The sequence below is a fragment of the Dromaius novaehollandiae genome, chromosome 24 (genome assembly GCF_036370855.1).
Source record: "Dromaius novaehollandiae isolate bDroNov1 chromosome 24, bDroNov1.hap1, whole genome shotgun sequence".
Classification (NCBI taxonomy): Eukaryota; Metazoa; Chordata; class Aves; order Casuariiformes; family Dromaiidae; genus Dromaius; species Dromaius novaehollandiae.
In genome coordinates this window covers 9,062,805-9,084,235 of record NC_088121.1, presented here as the reverse complement: position 1 = coordinate 9,084,235, position 21,431 = coordinate 9,062,805, and the positions used below count along the sequence as shown (strand labels likewise).

The window sequence follows — 21,431 nt, the reverse complement described above, 5'->3', positions numbered from 1 at the left end:
ACGCTGTGAATATCAATAATACATGATGGTGTAATTGCAAAATCTCAAACACATCAACTGAAACTGTGCTTTCGCTGGCAGTTTGGCTTGAGTAAGGGATGTGTGATTGGGATAGCTGTTTGCAAAGTCAACAGCTACAGACTTGTTCCCTGCAGACCTGTCAGGAGTGGAGCCTGCACCTTCTGGCTTTATTAGAGCAGTCCTGTTTTCAAATGCAAGGTACTGTAATGTGTAAAGCATAAGGGAGGATCTATACAAGGTGACAGATGATGCAAACTGTTATGCTGCAGTGGAGAAAGAGGCAACGGTAGCAAAACTTTTCTGGATACTCACGTGGAGTAGCAAATTATGTATGTCAGATTGTATTAGATATAAACGTAAGTAACTTGTGAGTCTTTCTACAAGGTGGCATTTGGTAAGCAAAGCTTTTCTAAGGTGATGCCCCAAATCCCAGAAATTCAGCTTTGCCCATGGGAACTGGGGTGTCCGAGCACTGTATTCCCTAGAGCAGATATTATGGAAACCTACTGCTAAACGATACACACGTGCTCCAGGCACGATGGAGGAAATGAGAAAATTACTCCTATAAATCTGCAGTAAGGCCACATTGTTATGGCACCACGCTGCTTCTGAGTGGCAGCGCGCGTGTGAATTTTGGCACCAGACTCATAAAATCAAGGTTCATGGAGCGCTATAAAATGGTTCTCTCTGCCTTTTAGAAGCAGCTAACTATCCCCTGCCTACTAAAGAGTACATGAAGATCAAGCAATACCTCTGTGTTGAAACAGGGAGGGACACCAGCCTTCAAGCTTTTTGTCTGCCACAAAGTGAAAACAAATGTGTAAGTTATTAATGGCTCCATCTGCACTTTTTTGGAGAAAGTTTTGGCAGTTTCTTCCTCTGTTCTACCATTTATTGACACAGCCAGCACCTTCTGCCTGGATCCCAAAGGGCAAAGTGTATTTAATATGTATTTATTGTGTGGTTGAGCTCCCGCATGCGATCAGCTGCGGGTAGGATCACAGAGAACTAACCACCGACAGCTCCAGGGCAGGGCTGCAGGAACGAAGAGGAAGAAACCATTCCCGTGAGTTTTTTCAGCTAGATCTGATAGCTCTTCTCTCGCAATGCCCCCAAATAATAAAAGAATACACCTCTTATAGCCTAGCAAACAACGAGGCTTGTTCCCGCAAAGACCTGCATGTCCCCCAGAGAAGACAAACATCATCAACCTTGGTGGCCACCAAGGGATTGCTCCAGCAACGAATGACTGCAGCGCTTCCCCTATTGCCAGCTGGCAAAGGGATGAGAGGAAAAGAAGCACTTGCTTTTTGGGGACACTGAACAGGTGGAAAAGGAAACAGGAGCCAGTTCCTTGCGAGACTGAACAGCGGCCTTCGCGTCTCCTGTTTGTGTATTGGTTTCTAGTCTGCTCCTTTCCTCCTCCCATCTCATTACCCAAGTATTTGCCTTTTGTCAGAGGCCTGGAGGAAGCTTCCAAGAAAAGGGAATAGGCAGACCAGAAGAGAACTCTTCTACACAAAATAGCGTGAGCTGGGCACACCGGAGGTGCTTCCTACACGAGATGGCTTTCCTTCACACAAGTCCTTGCAGCACATGCTCACATTCCCCCTTCTCTTCTCAGAGCCCACCACGACGCCCCTGGCCAGACTGCCTTTGAATCTGTTTGCCTTCCCTCCTAATGGGAGTACTAGACCCCTTTTTCTTAGAGAGCATTTGGAAAGAAAGATCAGTAATTCTTGTTTTTCAATCATTGTCATAAAGAGCGCTTCCCCACTGCTTAGTTACAGCAGCAAAGAAAAGAACAGGGAAGAGCTTTCCAAGCAGCTCACAGGGAAAAAGGCAAAACTGTGCCGGCGTGTGACACAGATTATTCCAAAAACGAGCTCTTCTGTTTTGCCTTCCATCGTGCAAAGACGTTGCGGGAGAACTCAGCTGTGAAATACATCAGCGCATTTCATCACTGCATATCATTGCAGTGTCTGCTCTGGAGATAAAAGTATCTCATATCTTTAGTCCGTGAGCTGTACAGAACAGGGCTCTGGCTCTCTATGTGCTTGAAGAGGGAGGGATTTACTCTCAGCTGGGGTTTCTGTGCGTTGCCTCAACAGGAATTTCTGAGTAGCGGCATCGGGTAGGCAGGTGCCATCCAGACAATATGGCAACGAAGAATGAGACGAGGAGAGTTCAGCCCCGAAAACTGACTTTTAAAGTCAACGCAAAACTTAATCACAGTCTGGAGACTATTTCACATTGGACTAATTGCAAACCAGAATTAAGGATTATTTGTATATGCACCTAAAGTAGAAGATAGACTCAGGTGCCCTGGGTATTCTGCAAGCCCATCACTGGGCTGGTGCATAAGACAACGTATGCAGAGCCCTTTCCCTCTTCTCAACAGCAGAACGGTGCTGACTTCTGCAAAAACAACCAGGATACTTTCATGCTCTTTACTAGACTTCCAACTGTGCTTTCATTTTATACCTAAGCTTGCAAGTTCATTCCCAGTTTCTGCTGCAGTAAAATTGCCCAAAGAAACCTAAGCCCCCGTTCCTTACTTCGAAGCCCCCGTGCAAACGCTCTGCCTACATTCTGCCTCTGAGCTTAAAAACATTTTTGCAATATTCAAATGTTAATGCAGAATGTAATCTACAACGTCCCATTTGAACAAACAGCAATCAATCTAATACACCACAACTCAATTACTTCCTTGGTTTCTGTAACAGGTGCTGTCAAATAAATCCACTGAATAAATCAGTCCCATTGTAACCATTAGGAAGGCTTTTATAACTGCATTTGCTGAGTGGGAGGACATTTCTTCTGAGTTTTCTTACTGACAGGCAGATAAAAAAACATACTAATCAAGAGAGACATGCAATAAATGCCTCTGAGGTGAATTCCCATTTATGCTAAGGTCCCTTAGCCCTCCACTCATGATACCACAGCAAGGAGAGACAAGCCCTCTGGGTGCAGTCCAGTTTTCATCAGGGATAGACTGTGAGATGCCTAAAATACTGATACCGCCTGTAGAAGATGTTCAGGCTGAGCAGCTTTGCATCGCCGGTGCTTTACCCTTCTATCGCTGCTCGTCCTTTCCTGTCGCCGACTGTGTTTCGGCGGGACCTGAACTGCTCCGTCCCCGCAGACGTCGCTGCCAGAGCTCCAGGCTGTGCACCTACTCTTTGCAGGCGCACCCAGGTCCTCTGCAGAGCCCCGAGGTGGTCTGCGAGGGTTGGTGACGGAAATATAAATGAGGGAATGACTGATAAGCCCATCTCAGTGCCTGCTCAGCATGCTCGGAAGCAGGTAATCAGGGATTATCATTATCGCTCTTCAAAAGCAGTGAGAGCTTCATTTACAAGCACTGCTGGCTTTTTCTGATGTTTAATTTCCACGGAGGCTGAGAGTCAACCGTATTTTCCTGGAGAGCTCAAGATGCATCAGAGATCTCCGCAATCCTTTCAACAAGCCAAGTTCCGCCACGTACAGCCAAGCACACTCACTCAAAGCGCCGGGTTAACGTATTTCCTCATTAGCATCCCTTTCCCATGTAGGCTGTAAATATGCCCACTTCTCAAGCCCCTCTATTTTTAATGTGCCAAGAACCAAAGCTTAATCTGGGAGACAAATACGGGGAAATGGCGAAGCAACTGGCCCCAGTAAATTACTCCTATTGCAATAGGCACTCACAGTGGTTTTAAGAAACATGCAATGCTTTTTAAGCAACGCTATCAATAAGCAACTGAGTCCCCCCGTCACTTCAAGGACTTTTTTCAGAATAAGACTCAGCGTTCCCAGTCCAGAACATTCCATATAAACTAAAGAAGATTCCACATTTTCTCATGGAATTTAGGAAAAGTCCAAACCAGTCCAAACCCTTCCTCTTCCAGGAAGTCAACCTCTAGGGAGACATTTAAATATCCCTTTACTTGAGACATATTGCTCCATTCCTCTCAAACATGCACAATTACAAGCCTGCTGCAAGGCAGACACCTAGTTTACATGTAAATATAAGTATATGCATTGCATCATTTCCATGATGCTCCCTCCCCACTTCCACCCCAAAATCTATCTTGCTACTCCTGGTGCTTAGAGCCAGAGCAGGAAGATGTCCCGTGGCAGAGGATTTTGGGCTTGATGGACGTGGGTCCGAATTAGTGCACATGATATTATGTTCTAATGATTTTCTTTCCTCTGGTGAAATCTCTTCCTTATAAACAGCCCTTCTTGTATTCTACTGCAAATTTTTCATAGAAAACATCTCCATATAAATTTCTCTTATGCTATTGCACTATATTTGCAGCAAAATCCATCTTAGCTTTCTTGCTGGTTTTTTTAAATCGTGCCCCTGAATCTTTCCTTCCCCCTTCTTGCTCTCTTTTTTCTCTCTTTTCCTTTCAAAATGTTCCACAGGATGCACTCTGTTTCTTTTCATAAAGCTCGATGCTCTGGAAAATGGATCAAGAGAATGACACCTACTTAATATAGTTTCTTTCCCCTCGGGGGTTGCTCTTTTTTTTTTTTTTTCCCCAGTGCTTTGCAGTAAGATTAAGCAAGTGGAAGTGTCAGCTCTTTCTAAAATGAGAACAGCGCTGGGGTTGTCTGCTGGCATCACGCGGCACGGCCACAGATGCACAACAACAGAAGATGAGTAGATAGCAGCTCTGCAACCATTATTCATTCAGCTCAAATGTAAATACTGTTCCTTTGGGGGAAAAAATGGAGAGGCTGCTGCAAGCCGGGCAGGATGAGGTCTACGGGACTCCAGGGGGTTTTGCAGATCAGGAAGCAGAAGGTCAACAGAAAGAGGATCTCTGAAGAGAAGCCAAAGAGAGGAGAGTAACAGGGACCGAGCTAACAGGAAATGTCACCCCAGTGCTGTCACTGGGTGACTTGTTTGGCCATTTTTCTTTTAATGCCCTCAACAGATGCAACGTTTGCAAGCGCCTAATGACAACTCCACGACAGTGAGAAAACGAACGCAGGAGCATGTGGAAATGCTAATCAAGGCAACCTAGTAAGACACAAAGATACCAGAACAGCTATAGTGCTAGACCACGTTCAAAAGCCTCCGTTCTACCACTTCCCTCGAGGATGCCTACATTTTGGCCTGTGAAGTCTTTATTTTATCTGTACAGCATTAAGTCCTGCGTCTTCTGGCAAGGGATGTGCATAGCTCAGTTATTATGAATGAAATGAGCTGGTTGGGTATTTATAGGCTCACCAGGCTGGTGCTTCAGAAAATCTGAAAGCATTTAAAGTGCCTTTGGCTCCAGAGCAAAATTAACAGATTAATCCCTACCAGCTTGCGCAGACATTCAGGAGAAGTCAGGGCAGGAAGAGTCACCATGCAAGCGGCCTGAACTTTGTGCTGAGCATCTTCCCGTCCAGTTTGCAAAGGGAGAAAGATGAATTAAATCATTAAGATATGGAAAAACAAGATTGCACTCAAGATTACAATGGATAGGCATACAGAAGGTGGGTTCTGTGCAATTTTCTGTGGAGGAGCTCATGAGTAAGGACAAGGCGGTGAAATCATTCGTTTGCTTAAGGTGATTGAGCTGAATATCGCTAAAGATATAATAAAGCAGCTTATCACTAATGACACCAGACAGCTTTGAGGAAACTAATCTACCAGGGATACAAGATAGGAATCAGAAACTCTTCCTGTCTCCTGGAAACCTGCACTCCAGAAGCCCAGCAGCCCGGACAAACCACCCGTCGATACCATGGAGCTCGGGAGCCGCAAACCAGCTCCCGCAGCCCAGCGGCAACCCAGCCCCGGGCCAAGGTACAGGGGCTGCGAACCTGCTCGGCGCTGCCAAGGGCTCCATCCAGATAAAACAGCAGGTTGCCCCTGCTCTGCCGTCACGTGTTTGAGCTGTGGGTTTCCCAGTCACTGATCTGCTACAGCGAGCGGCAAGTCTGGAAGATCCTGAGAGTCCAGACTACCTACCTGCCCATCCAGGGCTTGCAAGACAGCCAGGTCTTTTTTGGAGAAAAATGGCATTTTGTGTCCCCAGTCAGAGATATTTCAGAACCAATAAATCCAACAAGAGAGGGAAATTCTAATTACTTTAGTCGATACTGTTCAGATTCTAGCTCCAGCAAGTGCTGGCTGAGCCTTGGGGCTGAGCCAACACAATCTATACTGAAGTCTGAGATGAGAATTATCACTAAGAAAGGGAAGAGGGACAACGTAGATACCGCTGCTCTCTTCAGTACCTCACATTCCCCTAACCAACGAGCACGAGGTTGCAGTGCTGCAAGTGAAGGACAGGTGGAAAAACTATAAAAAGTATCACTTACTACAGATGAGAGGTCCACATTTACCATCCTCCTGTCATCCAAGTCGACTGGCTGGAGGCCTGCAACGTTGAGCTGGACCGAAGAGGTTCTGTACACAAACCCCAGCAGCCAGTCCCCCCTGGAGCAGAGCAAAACAAGAGCGCGAATAAATCCTGTTGCTAGACTGATGCGATACATGACTACTCAGGCCATGAAGAGAATAAAATGGCCTGGAAACACAGCGATGTCTGGACCAAGCCTTGCTGTGGCTTTGTTTGAGGTAGGAATCACAGCATTGCTGGACACAGTAGTGTTAATTTGAGTATAATCCTGATTCATGGGTGTATTATCATTACGTTCAGTGGGTTTAAGAGTCTGACCCATTTGCTTCTATATTTGCCTGGAGACTACACTATATTCACATATTTAATCTTTTTAATGTACTAATAGGTAGAAGTTCTCCAGCCTGTAGGCAGCTATCCAGGTGCTGAGGCAGATAGTACCAAAGTTGCTGACAAAGACGTCAACTATAACGCCCCTCAGAGTGCTTCTGATTTATAGGTGCTCTTTAAATGTAAGCTTTCAATGACAAGATCGACCAGAGTCTGTTCCCACCACAAAATGTATTGCCTTAAGTCACTGTGACAGCTTCAGGGCAGACAACGGCAGGATGACGGTGATGCATCCTTTGGAAATACGTAACCTGTTCGTCTGTGCAGAGTGACAGTACGAAACCTGGGCACTCTACAGAGCACATTTAGGTTGGACATAGCGGTATGACGGCTAGCTCATATGGTTAAGGTTTTCTACGAGGGATTTGTAACCCGGCTGTGAAATCGAAGGAGACAGCCCTGACAGCTGGCTTTCACTCTCCGGGTTCTTTCAGACTTCAAAGCAGAGGGGGACAAGCTACACTGGGCTGAAGCTCAACAAACTGGGCCCAAATCTGATCGTGCAGGAGTATGATTCACTGTAATTCATCTGACCTAAATATAGTTACTCCCGAACTGACAGAACGAGGCCAAAATTTGTATGAACCTGACAGCAGTGAAATCAGACTCGGGTGGGGGAATGTTTGTATAATGTTTGTATCATCCGTCTCTCATACCTAATATCCTCACATAAACTCTCCCTATTTCTCAGTGACCTCCTCCAGCTGCCCCTCATGCTACATGAACAACCCTCAAACTGAGCATCTTGGAGGACTGCGGAGAACCAGCACAGCAGAGCATTTCCTGACAGTCTCCTCACCTGCTTCTTCCTATTTGTGAGCCCCAAGCTACAATTCCTACATCGCTGTTCCTTCAGCTTTCAAGACAGGGCTTTGCCAAAGCAAAGAGACTGATCAAATTACTGTACACACACAGGTGCAAATACACATTTTATTCCAGCAGCACATTCAGGCCCCGAAACTGTAACAAGATCGTTTCTTTTATCTTATAGGAAATGAATATACCGAGCTTTTTGCAGAGAAATGGACTTTTGTATAGCACATGGAGGAGCAATGTTTGCCGTGGCAATTTCAGTTATAGGCAACAACTGCGATCGCTTATGACTTCTGGGAGGAAAAGAGAAGCACTCCCAGGTCCCCACTAACTAATCTACAGGAGGCAGCAATTGCTTTTTCCTTATGTCACATAAAGAAATACAGTCATTTATGTGCACATCCAGCATCCATAAAACCTCCTGTGAGCCAAAATAGACAAAAGCGACATTTTTCAGCTTAGCCAACAGATGGGCTTAATGACTGGTTCTTTTAATCTTGAGCGCTTTTAATTCTTTTATTTAGTTATTCTTTGTAAAATAATATACTGCATAAGATGCATGGTGATATAAGACTTTCTCATGTAGGCATACATACGGATGTGTATATGGAGAGTACCAACAGCACTTTCAAGTGTCCTTGACCTGAAGGCTCATGGCTTTATAAACTGTCCTTATTCACAGTTACATGCTCTTTCCTAATCTTCTTGTCTGGCTATTTCTCAGTTTATTTTCCCATGTTCTTGGTCTTCCCTACTTCATTCCTTCTTTTTAATTTCTCTCTTCTAGTCATGCTGGTAAGCAATGTCCTTGTTGCACTTATCTTCCAGTCCACAGTCATTAGATTTGATACTGTCCCTTGAATTCTTTTTTATAAGATTGTTTCGACTGCTTCTGGCCTCTAAATCTCCCTCTTCTCACTCACCAGCTCTCACAACTCTGCATAGCAGCTGTCTACACAGTTTTAAAAGGCTCACTTTTGGTTTCTGTTATTCCACATCCCTAGCAAGTCTGCTATAGCTACTCTAGTTGCGCCTCCTTTGTAAGTAAAATACCTTGTTCATGCAAACTACCTTGACCAAAAACTGAGTCTAGATATAAAAACTCTCCCATTTGCTCAATTTCCTTCATTTCCACTCCAGTTCTCACATCTTGTTCTCCGTCAGCACACCCTAATGAACTGTATCTCAAAACTTTCACAGGTTTCAATTCGTGTTCTTTATTTTTAACTGTCAGGGAACTTAAAGGCTGCATTTATAGTCCTTTAGGTAACGCTGAAATTTAAAGGGGCCTTAAAATATGTGAAATTACGCGCACAGACACACTGACCAAGCTTTAAATTGCCGGGGTGATGTAAAGCTGCCTCAGTGTGAATAGGAACCAGGACTTACATACTGAGAACCTCAGGCTTCCCTTTAATATGCATTGCAAACAATCGAGCTGGAGACAAAACAGCCTTGAACTGTCTCCTGAAGACTGTCATCTCCAATTAATCTGAGGGAGAGACCTCCAGAGGGAAGAGACTCCGGCACTTCTGTCTCTGCTGCTACTGAACCAACATATTCACCAGCTGAACAAACATTCCCTTAGGAAAGGTTTAAAAGGAATAAATGTACAAAATCGTTTCAAAGTGACCCTAGTATAATGAAGCAGGGAACTGAGCATGTACAGACCTGCAAAAGCCGTTTATGATCCTGCCCGACACCACTTTTGTGATGGCTTTCCAGTACTTGGCTTCTCCTTCCACTGGAGCTCCCAGTAAGACCACATCTTCAATGATCCCTTGTGAGTCTGTTAAGATGAAAGCAGAATGGCTCAGATTTGGAAGATGGAGCACAAAATACATCTTTACACATACACGGAGGAGGGGTATATTCAGATGTGCGCTACAGAAAAATCATCATTTCTGCGGTTTAAATTTTAAGGATAAAAATAATGAAAAGGAAGATCTTTGGCATCATTTTCCATAAACACTGAGCGTCCACAGTTCAAGTTATTCTCAGTAAACAAACAGGAAAAACAGAGACCCTGAGACAGCAGAAGGAGCTAGGCAGACAGCAGGAAGGAGAAGTGGCCTGGCCCCTTGTCCGGAGAGATGCAGTGTAAGTAGCAACGTGGGAAGTTCTTTGCACAGACCTATTCATCTGGCGTTGTACAAAGCTGAACTATTACATCTTGAAACAGGTGAGAGGGACTGACATTCAATACAGTGAGCAAATGTTATCATTAATTAAGCACGATAAACTCTTCTCTCCACCAATCCTTCAAGCTGAGCTGATGAAAAACATGACCCGTACACGCAACAGAAAACCTCCAAATTCTTAATATTGATTGGGAGCTAACAACAACGAAGGCATTTGCCAGCATGAAGTGATGATCTATCAATCTGGTTTGATTTTCCTGAGGTGTATTTTAACCAAATGCCCAGGGCACAATTTGCTGAAAAAGTATGTTGACTTTTAATATAATAAACCTTCATCTCTCACCCCTATCAGAAAGCAGCAGCTGAGACATTTCAGTACAAACAATGATTGAATGAGAAATATCGGACACCTCTGCCACAGTCCTCAATTAAAAATTAAATATTAAGATGCTTCCCCACTTTAACTCCTGCCAAATCCATACTGTCTACCCGCGCAAGCCCTGGGTTCACGAGATGTGAGCTGATGCCTCCGCAAGCTGAGGCTGGTGTTTGCAGCTTATATAATAATATGGTGAAGTTTATAGGGAAGTGAAAGTGAGAGTGACTGCATGCCACATCAAATTAGGACTGAGGAGGTGCTGCCTGGCTAGACTTTTTAAATTCAAATCCTTTGGTTTCCTTTCCCTAATAGCAGTAAAGACTTGGAGCGCCCTGCGTTGCCTGCATCTCTCTGCACAGTGTAAATCCCAGCTCCTGACAACAACCCAAAGAGCTCTCGTGGTATTATTTCTTAATTGCAAAGCAAATTTCACACCAATCAAGAGAACAGCAAAGAGCAATTCAATTTTGTTAGTGTAATCTGTGAGCAATAACGTCCTGCTTCCACAATCTTGGGCAATGAAAAAAACCCCGGGCCCTGCAAACAGGGAGCTCACTCCAACCGAGGTACTAATTTCCCCGGCCGCAGCATGAGCCAACTGAATAAACAACCAGCTAATTCATCAGGATCCCAGCATTTGGGCCAGATATTGGAAGCCTTCGTCTCTCCGGTCCTTCACACAGCTTATTTCTTGCTCAGAACAAAAATGTTCAACCTCAGCTGTAAAATATTCACTTTCTTTGAATGCTGATGGAGGGGGAGGGAAACCTGGGAACAGATCAGGGACCTGTGTAGTTACTGGCGCTCTAGACAACTATAGCTATTCCAGTCTGCCAAGCTTTTATACCGATGAAAATAAAAAAAGCCCATATAAGCAGCCATAGCCATTAACAGTTTCCATTAGTTACACGTATTTACTTAAGCGCATGGAAATCTTAATGAACAGATCAGATCACTGATCTTCCTATGCAGTAACTTGTCTCCGACGGGGCCATTACTGCCTGTTCTTATATAATGTCGTTTTCTGGAAACCTCGTAAGCTCTGGCTTCAAAAGTCATTTGTGATGAAGTATCCCAAGGGTTATTTAATTGTTTTGCAGAACAGTATTTTCTTTTAATGAGCTTTAAACTTCTGTCATGGTGTTTCGCTGGATAATCTGTGATTAGTTATTTGTCCGCAGAAATGCCACAGCCATCTGGATACAAAAGGCCTGCATGACTAGGTCTTGTATTTCTTCTGTGCGAGGCATCCAAGTCCAAACCCAAATCACTCTCAGATGTCCCAGGTCTCAGCTTCGTTCGTTCTGCGGCTTGCGCTGGAATGTGCATGTGAAGAACGCCTTGGCAATCTGCACCAAACATGCTGCTTTTCATCTCGCAAACAGCTCCACTTTCATAATTCAATTAAGGAACTGAAAAATTAGTGTACAGTGGGGAGCTGCTATGATACATAATTACAATGCTTAGGTTTCTTTAGAATAGCAGCCAACTTTAAAGATCCCTAATGATCTCCTTTCATGTGTTATTTAGCTATGGTCCCACGTTATTCCAGTGAGAGACTGCAGGCTATTAAATACAAGCCTGAAAACATCTTAGCCCCTGACATTCTCAAGACACAAAAGGAGTAGATCCAGGGCCAGACTGGGATCTGGGTTCTGGCTTCAGTGTAGCTCCATTAGGATCATTCTGGATTTGATTAAATTTATTCTGCGAGCAGAATTTTTGTCCTTCGCTGAGGACCAGAAGCGAAACTCTGGTATACAGCTGTGAAGAGAAAAAATGCTGGCCGTCTCCATCCTCACTTGACTCTACTCCCACCTTCTCGGACTTGAAAGCGAACATTTACCTTTATAAAGCTCCTTATTTATTAGCCACATTCTGTGAGGCTAAATGGTTAATGAGTTAAATTGACTACGTAGGGGGGAAGGCAGGCTGCACACACACTCACTCCTGACTCAACTCCAAGATGCGATTTACATCAACTGATCATAATGATTTTATTCTTTTTCTAAATTAAAAATAGAATCTATTAATAAACAGAACCACAAAGGGTAATAAATTGACAGATGGTTTTATACTTGACTTTGGGGAAAAATTACCATGAAAATAGCAGATGACAGTGGCATTTCAATGACTTAAATGGAAGGGAGGACTCACGGCATCAGATACAATAGCTACAGAGAGCTTCCAATAAAGGCAAAGCATCTTCTGCCAAGTTCAGTGGCGCGTGGGCAGCTCACAAACCGATCCAGCAGTCGAATGTCAGAAAATGTCAGGAGCGTTGTTTACAGACCGGTGACCAAACAGCACTGTCAGCCACACTGGAGTATCTCCAGTGAAGACAGTGGACTTAATCCAGTGAATGGGTGGAAGTGACAGAAGAATTTGGCTCCAGATGCATTTCAAAACCATTTTAGGTTTCTCTCCTAAGCTGTGCCTCAGAAACCAAACACTAGCAGGCACAAATCTGCCAGTAACGCCTATAAAACCGAACAGTTATAACCAGAAACTCATCAGGCCAGTATTTGGTCTTGCTGCATCAGCAACCACTTATTAGAAGGCGACTTACTCTGAGCTTTGTGCCTGGAGGCCAAAACACAGAGTTTCAGTGGAGGTGGCCCAGCTAAAGTGGCCCATTACATTTATGTGCCGCTCGTGCACTGTGGCGACTCAACAAATCACTCGTATTTGCAGAAAAGGTTAAGCCGTAACCCCATCAGCTGAATTCAAAAGGCACTTGCAGCTTTTCTTTGCTGCAGTGTGCATGAATGTCTCAGCAAAAAGCCAAGCGCTGAATGTCCCCCTGGAGACCATCCATCCAGAGCAACGGTGAGGAGCAATAGTAACACAAAAAAAGCCTACACTATCTCTCTGCGTCTCTCCTAAAAGACCCAAGCTCTGTTCCAGAGTAACTTTGGAAGAAAAGCTTCTATCGGCAGTAAGGAAAATACAAGAGAAAAAGGTTAGAAGCTGAGTGTTACCTTTTTCTTGAGCCATCTCCTGCAGGCAGAAGTAAATGACTCTCGCACCCAGACTGAAGCCGATCAGTGTGACGGGTCGCTTGCCCTGAGAAAGAAGGGAAGGCAGGAAAGGCCATCAGGTATTCTTCTAGACCTGGAAAAGGAGCCTGGCCACAGGGTCCCCGAGACCCTGATATGCGAAGCATTTAAGCTTGTGCATGATCTTCTAAACATCTGAGCAATTCTGATTTCAAAGGGATGAGGAATCCTCACAGTTACGCACAGTTCAGTATGCAGAATCCTGAATATCTGAGTATTTTGTATTTTTTGACAGTCACGAAATTAATCAGAAGAGTTCAATAATTGGAAGTTACAAGAAAATAGGTGTTTCAAGCAGAAATGAAACAAACACTGTCATTGTTTTGAAATCTCCAGAAGAAAAGCTATTTCAAGGAGCAAAACTGGCAGAAAAAGCTGTAATACAAAAATACTAACCACTTACAGATTGAAGACTGAATGGCAGCAGGGCTGTTGTAGAAATGATGCGAGGTAAGGTTCTGTTTCGAATACCCCAGTAAGGGTTTTTTTATGAGATCAAGGAGAGCCTGATCTCAACAACAACGAAAAATGTCCTTTTTACGAACCAGGGAGCAGGTGTGTGATGGGCTCCCTAGACATCATGCTAACCAGCTTTAGACTCTGCAGCATGCTGGAATATGCATTTGCACAATAACTAACGCTTAAAAGGCGGTAACGAATGCCCCCAAGCAAAACAAAGGGCTTATTTGAAATAAAGTTTATTGCCTTTCCCGGGATTGTATTTTTATGACAAATCCAGTTTGTTCCTACTCTGCTGTTTCACATTGTTATTTATGACATTCAGCTCTGGCTCTATAATAGATACCGGGCCAGCACGCATGCAAGGCGAACACGTGGCCGGCAGAAAGCAGCCTGCTCCGTGGCCTCCGTGCCAGCGACGGCCCAGCAAGTAACGGCAGACATTCACAGGGCAGAGGTGACTTCTGCACACTTTTTCAGGGAGGCTTAATAACCTTGGCGGCTCCTTTCGGTACCAGCCAATTCCACTTCTCTGTTTGGGGTGTTTTTAGTTTGTCTCTAGTTCAAGCTTTTAAGCTCGCATCCCCTTTAGGCATATTTCTTTTTCCCTGACAAGTGTTAAAATCTGGTACTCTCCCTCCTTCTCTCCTCTCCAGTTTATGTATGTCCTCTACTTTTCTCCCTCTCATTTTAGTTCAACTCTTTCCCTCCTGCCTTTTGTTTCACAGGCTTCCAGCAGGAGCACAGAATTACCTGGCATAATTGTGTCTGCGCACCTACAAAGTACTTGCTAGAATCACCTGAAGGGCAACATCCATGTGAATCTGTGCTCCTGGCTGCTTTTATGCCAGTGCTTCACTGAAGAGAAGAGGGAGAGCAATTACAGCGATGGGTCAGTATGTGAGTCTTTTTGCTAGTGCCTCAGACAAAAATGAAGGAGACTACAGGCTGCTGAAATCCTTTCCTCAGTTTGATTCCTCCCAAGAGAAGACAGCTGTTAAGAGAAAAATCCAGCTCTTTTCTTTCTCCTTCAGTCTTGGATTTTCCTCCTTAACTCTGTGCACAAGAATACTGCACAGACCTTGTCACAATTACTCCAGAATCGAATCTGATGAATGCCTGTATTAGTTTAGGATCAATAAAAGCAGAAAGCAGCCAAAATCTTCAATGAAATTATTTTACATTTGTGCTGGTATTATTTAGGCAAAACCAGGGCTCATGGTGCAGCTAAATGCTACAGTGTTCTCTTATACTGTATTGCTAGTGCCTCTTAATTCTCGTGACTATTTTTAACACTGTGTTCTCTTTTCCTTTTCTCCTACCTTTCCCTTCTGTTCTCACATTTCCACTAGGTGAGTTCGCCTGTCTGTTTTGTGAAATGGTCAAGCCGATTCTCATTTATGACCTGGGTATCTCCTTCTTCACACAGAAACGTTTTGGGTCAAATGGAACAAATCTTTGCAGGAATTATCTGACTAACTTGGAATTTCCCATCTTTCCTCAATGAAATAGATACATACTGCTGACCTTCACGCAGCAATTTTCATTTTTCAGTTTATTATTCATTTTCTTCTCCCTGGACACATACCACGTGCTAGTTAACTGGCACGATGATAAAACTTCACCCCCGTGGACCAAATGATTCCTTGCAGACATTATTCCTGGAGTCATTTCTAGCCAATTACCTGCTGTCGGCTGAGCAGTATATGCGCCAGATGTTTGCCTACTTCAGCTGATCGATGCAGACACACTCCCCAGGGGTTGTCAATGACACTGGCAACAGTCAGGAGTGAAGCTGGCCAAGTCAAGGCTGTCACGATACCTGCAACGCGAAAGCATACAGCAAATCGGGGCTGCTCTTAGGAAATGTCAAAAGCAAGATGGTTCACTGAAGTTAAAAGCTAAACATAGGACTTTCTGTCATTTTCAGTTCTTCTTTCTCAAGAACTGATCTGAGAAAAGTTTTGCTAGACTAAAGATAAGAAAGAATCTGATGTTCTCACAGGGAGGCAAACAGACGCTATACATCAAGGTAGTCTGGTTTGTGTAAAGCACTAAAACGCCGTATAATAATACACAGAAATAAAGACAGACACACACCGAACAAAGGTGTTTCTGGCTGGGATTTTAAACGCACAAATTAATGACACAGAGACAGAGCAATCCAGGAAAGCGACTCTGAATTGCAGGTGTGGCAGAGGAGATAGTTACGTCAGCTCTGCAGGACAGGTGCCCGTGCTGCCAAGGGAAATGGTTTCTGGGAAATCTTCCTTGTTTAGGAAAACTCCTTTAAACAAACAATAACAAAAAGTGCATGCGGCAGATCTGCGAGGATCCAGGTGCTTACCTGACAAGACAGTGAATTTCAGGGCTTCTTGAGCCATCATGTTAACAAATCCGTTCAGCAGGGAATCTAAGGCGTTGCCCAGCTCCATCAAGTACTTGGATTCCCAGGCCAGACAATACTGCTCGCTTGACTGCAACATGCTGCTCCATGGGGCCGTGAAGCTCCCTAGAAAAGGTTGCAAATGTGGAATTCATATTCATCCTCACGGAAAACACAACAACAGCTGACTCCTGGCAAGAAGAGTCCACCAAAGAGGCAGCAAAAACCCTGCGGGACACTTGAATGCACTGTCATATTCAAGAATTATATTTAAAAATACTATTATTACTCCGTAGTTCCCCTTTTACATTAAATTTTGGCTTTGTAAATGTTCCCACAGCTTTAGCTGCCTTGGCAAAGAGTCTTCAGTGTGGATACAGATACTACCTGCAGGCTCAGGCTTCATGAGCCATTCAGTTGCTTCAAGACTGCCAAAACAGAAGTCAATTAATACTAATTATGTCAGGTATTAAGGAAATCCCTGCTACCATCAGGCCAGGTCCTGCAGCTCCAAGTCTTCTCATATAGATCCCAAAGGAGTGTCTGTCCTGACAAAGATGAAGTGCTGAATGGCTGCACATGCTGACTTCAGTGGGACCAGAGACATGGAAAATATGCAAGATCTTGTCAAAATCTACCACAGAGCATCTTCCTAGCACTTCAGCTAGGTAGGCAAGGATTGCATTAATGGCTCTGCCTGAAAGCAAGGAAGAAGAGCATTGCAGATCCTGTACATTTATTTTCACTTTGCCATTTAGCCTCTTTGGCTTAGGTTTTTTTTCCCTCTCCAAATGCTAATCGAAAACAGTGCCTGGATGTCTGCGAGAGAACGGATAATTTACACTGTGCGAGCTTAATTTTTTGCTGAACAATTTTTAAGCCATCATCTCTCCTGTCTGTAGCGTAGAAAAGCTCATGCTAAGTGGCCAGGAGGGGCCTGGCAATGCTATTACGGCAGATGAAACTCTGAAGGGCAGAGCAGAATTTTCATTTTAATTAAACAAACTGCTCCCACACCGTTCCCTCCTTGAACACTGCAGGGGAGGCTGAGGCAGCCTCTGACCAAAGTGGCCTGGGAGAGTCCAATGCCAAGTCTCACCACGATATCTCATCAGATTTGTGAATGCACAAACAGGCAGCTAATAGGAGCTCAGAAATCACAAGGTAGCGAACTCCTTAAAAATCCCGTCCTCAGTCCCTCCGTGTTAAGGACTCATGCAAGTACGTACATGGACAGCCGCAGCTCTAAGGAGGAAAATGGATAACAATTTTAGTTTTGCTGTTTTAAACGTTACAGCAGATTGCTAGTTATGGAAGAAGAATGTGTGTCATTTGTAACTCCCTTTTAAGGGCAAACAGACACAGATGGGGTAAAAAGGTTCCTGAAGGGACACAGTGTCTGGGAACCCTCCAACCCCAAGGATTCGGACCCCTGGCAAGCGGGTGATGAAAAAAACCAAAGCACAGAACTGCAAAGTGAAAACAACCTTACTCTGACAGCTAACGGCGACTTAACAAGCAACAGGACAGAGATATATCCTTCTGCATTAACGATATCAAATGCTAGTTATGATGCCCCTGAATAAACTGGCTGCTGAACACATCAGCAGATAGCTGACATATTTTATATGACAAGCTATCCTGGAAATTAAAACGCTATGAACTTTTCACCTCCCGAGTGCTGTGCTTAACAGGGTTTACTTGCCACAACTTTCTTGGCAATAAATTTCATTAGCTGGCAGATACTGAGAAAGACACGGCTTTCTGTTAATTGCTGGAGGATAAACATAAGGTCTCAGAGATAGGTGAGACGCTTTGTCCTAGTCCTGGAAAACATCCGCCCCAACCAGATCTTCACAAAACCAGACAGGATTTATTAATAGAAACAATCTTGTGTAGTACTATTGTCACTACTATCAATTTACTGTCATCTCTCTTTCCTCTGTTCTGGCTGGAATTGCAGACTGGGTTACAAAGTATTATACTGAGAGTTCAACTGTTTCAGCCAACAGGCCATGTCAATGTGGGAAAGACATCACACTGCTAGAGCATAAACACTGCCTGGAGCTAGGTTTAACTTCCCCCGCTGACCACAGCTTCCTTCCAGAACGGTCTCCGTGGACCACATCCAGCAGGCATGGCTCGGAGTGACTATTTCTGCTCAGTGCAGGTGAAGGGACTGCAGCAGGGGAAGCCCTGTTTGAGCAGTCATGGCTGGTTCTCAGCACTGCTCCTAGAAAGTGCCAATTTGTGCTAAACTGCTGCTTCTTACATAAAGGCTTAGCTTAAGTGGATACATTATGTTCTTCCCCAACCATTACCGAATACTAGTAAAGGCTTTTTTGGCTGTCCTTGTGGTGCAAACCAAACTCAGCTATTGCAATTTTGTTAATGAGGTGGGTATCTCCTCAAGAAGGCCTCGAATGACGCTGATGAAGCAGCTTCATGTGGTGACCTAGCCGTAAGAAACCATGATATTTATATTTTTCACTCAACACTGAACCACTGTGACATGATCAGATTACTTTTATATAAACACTCATTCTCACTGCTGTCATTTTCTCCATCACAGACATGGCTCTCTGTTCCCTTGTCTTGTTCTTACCGTATCTGCCGGTGCACAGCCATCCAGTAATTGCTATGGTGATGTGAAGCTGCTTTCCTTCAGTAAGGGGGAGAAATTCAAACTCCTCTATGGCTCCCACACGTTTCTTCATCTTGTATCCTACACAGAGCAGCGCAGAAACACGAGTCTCAGAAATCGCACAGCGACGACGAGGCTCTGCAGAAGTTCACACGAATGCAGGCGCTCTCTTACCAGTTAGGCCAGCTCCAGCCGCTCCAAAAAGCGATGCCATGATGGCAATGCCAGCAGTTGAACCTAAAGCAGCTGCCCCAGCACTTCCAATGATAGTAGCAGCTCCGGCAGCAACCAGAGGGGCAGCAAGACCCCCTGTCAAGCCTGAAAATGCAACACGTGAGATCTCCAATCTGTGATCATTCACAAAAAACAGGCAGTCTTCTCTCCCTGCTGGGTGAAGTCCTGCTAATGCTACCGGAGAGACCAAATGATGATCTTGTTTTGCATCGCCAGTAAAGGGACTTTCTGAGACCCTCCCCAGGACCTGAAACTTTACAGATTCCTTGACTGACTTCAGTAAAAATGAAGAATAATTTAAAAGCCAAAGAAAGAACTTGGGGCAGACTACGGTGAGCTAAGCCCCCTTTGCTTAGGAAACACGAAGCTGGTTGCACACTATTCTGAATCTGGAATTGAAGATGACAGCCTGATCCTCTTCTAACACAAGAGGAAGGGAGGAAAAACTACTTTTTAAGGGTGACAACCTCAGATTGGTATTTGCCCCAGCTGAGAACTCGGGTCTTGTGATTTTAATCCATGGGATGTACAAAACAGTCCTCCTAAACACGCTAGCTCTGGCGGAGCTAGGGTGTGCCCCGGGAAGACATCCTCTGAAACCTCCATTCTCCTCTTTAACACCTTTACACGGACCCTCCACCGCACTGGGAACTGCTCCTTCAAAGTCAGTGGAGTTACATTAGAATAACTTTTCCAGCTAATCCTTTTAGTTTTATTTTGGTGTGGCTCAGAATGCTTTTCTTAGATTTGGGTTTGGGGTTTTTTTTTTTTTGTATCTGAAGCAACATATTATCTTGAGCCTGGCAAAATGAGCAACGAACGCCTTAAAATTAGAGCTAGAACAGCTTCTGCTGCCGAATGTGCCAAGCCAAACGCCCGCTGTGCCCCTAGCGCTATACGTGCGGCTCCGGAGCAAGTCTCTGCAATGCCCGGGGCAGCCTCACCGATCACCGTTCCGCCCCCGACGGTTGCCAAGCCGATCAGCAGGTATCTCTTCAGTTTCTTTCTTCTTTCCTTCTTTTTTCGTGACACTTCTGCAGTTCTGCGGGAGGGATAAGAAGCATAAAAGCTGATGGAAAAGCCTGACGGATAAGAATGCTGCATCAGAATCTGCTTATATTCTCCTCAGTATAATTTCCCTACCGGGAACAGTAAAAACTACCATGCAGGTGTGGACTGTGACAACGCACTCAGATTTATGAGCATGGAAATAAAACCACAGATTTAAACTGAAACAATTTAATTGGTTACAAAAGCCAACAGATGTTACTTACTTAGAAAACCCTTCCTAATAGGGCTGAAGCTTGTAAAAGAAAAAAAAAAAAAAAGAAGTGAAACAAAAAGTCAAAAGCATTTTAACATCCATATACTGCCTATGTGCATATGCCTTAAATAAAATCCCTTGCTGTTTTTAGAACATGAAAACCATGTTTGCATTATGCCGTTAATTCTGAGTCCAATGGAGCAGAACTGGATGCTGCATCTGTGGCCTTTGGGCCGCTGCTTGCATTCGTTAGACTTTCGCCTCGAGGCTGCAGATGGGAAAACTTGGCCCACATTATCTCGTAGTTCGTTAGGAGCTGCTCTAAAGGCTGGTGGGGATGAAGGCACGCATCAGAAAAGGTGGCAGACTGAGAGCTCCTGGGTACTTCGCTCAGGTTTTCAGTCTTAAGAGAAAAACCTGACGAAATACTGTCCCCTCCAGCTCCTCTCAGGCACAGGTATACGCCTGAGTATTCAGGGCTGCAGAAAAGACATTTGGTCGGATTATGCATAAATTACTATAACAAATGTGTTAACCTTGCGCATCATTCCAGACTGCAGAGGTTTCCCCTTTTCATTCTCCATTCCTGCGTTTCTCATTAAAGGCCTAGGCTGCTCTTGCTAAAAGCTCATGCAGAAACAGCTCATAACTGTGTGACAGTACAGGGGGAATTTTTTAACCTTCCTTTAAAAAAAAAAAAAGAAGGAATGCAAACGGGATTTAGAGCAGCATTCATGGTATCTTCAGGCAGGAAAAAAACCTACCAGAACAGTCAATTCTCACATTTTAAGCCTGCAGATCAGTATCCTGGGACTGTGAGCACAGCAGATCAGGGCTGGATGCAAGCAAACCAGGTTAAATAACATCTGCATCGTGTAAACCTTATGCCATCATATGTAGACCCGGTGCATATATCAGATTTCCTAGCCAAAAGGCTCCCTGCAAATGTAAATGATGAGCTCAGCTCAATTAGGTTACGACTACAAGGGAGCTAAGTGGAAATACAGAAAGTTGTTTGAAACAGAAGGATGGGGGTAATTTGTGCTAACAAGGAAGAAGGAATCAAACCGTATTTTCCAACAACACTAATTAAATTCAGCCACTTTCTAATTACACATCACAATATAGTAATATAGTTATTAAACACAGTCGTTAATTCATTTGTATGTGTGCATTTAAGCTATGATTTAATAAGCTTATCGGAAGCAGGTGAATAAGCCTAGAAGGAACAAATGATAATTATTATTCGACAGTGCTTTTGGCTTCTCTCCGCTGTCTTTGGTTTATCTCT

General features: G+C 44.2%; 1 protein-coding gene across 3 annotated transcripts in view; it reads right to left on the bottom strand.

Annotated features, from left to right (window-relative positions):
• The window catches only part of TMCO4 (transmembrane and coiled-coil domains 4), a 44,601-nt gene that overhangs the window by 7,934 nt on the left and 15,236 nt on the right, over positions 1-21,431 (bottom strand). For all 3 annotated transcript variants that reach the window (XM_064497106.1, XM_026112478.2, XM_064497105.1), the window contains 8 exons: positions 19,821-19,918; positions 18,817-18,960; positions 18,604-18,723; positions 15,960-16,124; positions 15,298-15,434; positions 13,076-13,160; positions 9,246-9,363; positions 6,331-6,448 (listed from right to left, as the gene is read on the bottom strand). In XM_064497106.1, coding sequence (XP_064353176.1) covers positions 6,331-6,448; positions 9,246-9,363; positions 13,076-13,160; positions 15,298-15,434; positions 15,960-16,124; positions 18,604-18,723; positions 18,817-18,960; positions 19,821-19,918 — 985 coding nt within the window. The remainder of the gene's footprint in view (positions 1-6,330; positions 6,449-9,245; positions 9,364-13,075; positions 13,161-15,297; positions 15,435-15,959; positions 16,125-18,603; positions 18,724-18,816; positions 18,961-19,820; positions 19,919-21,431) is intronic.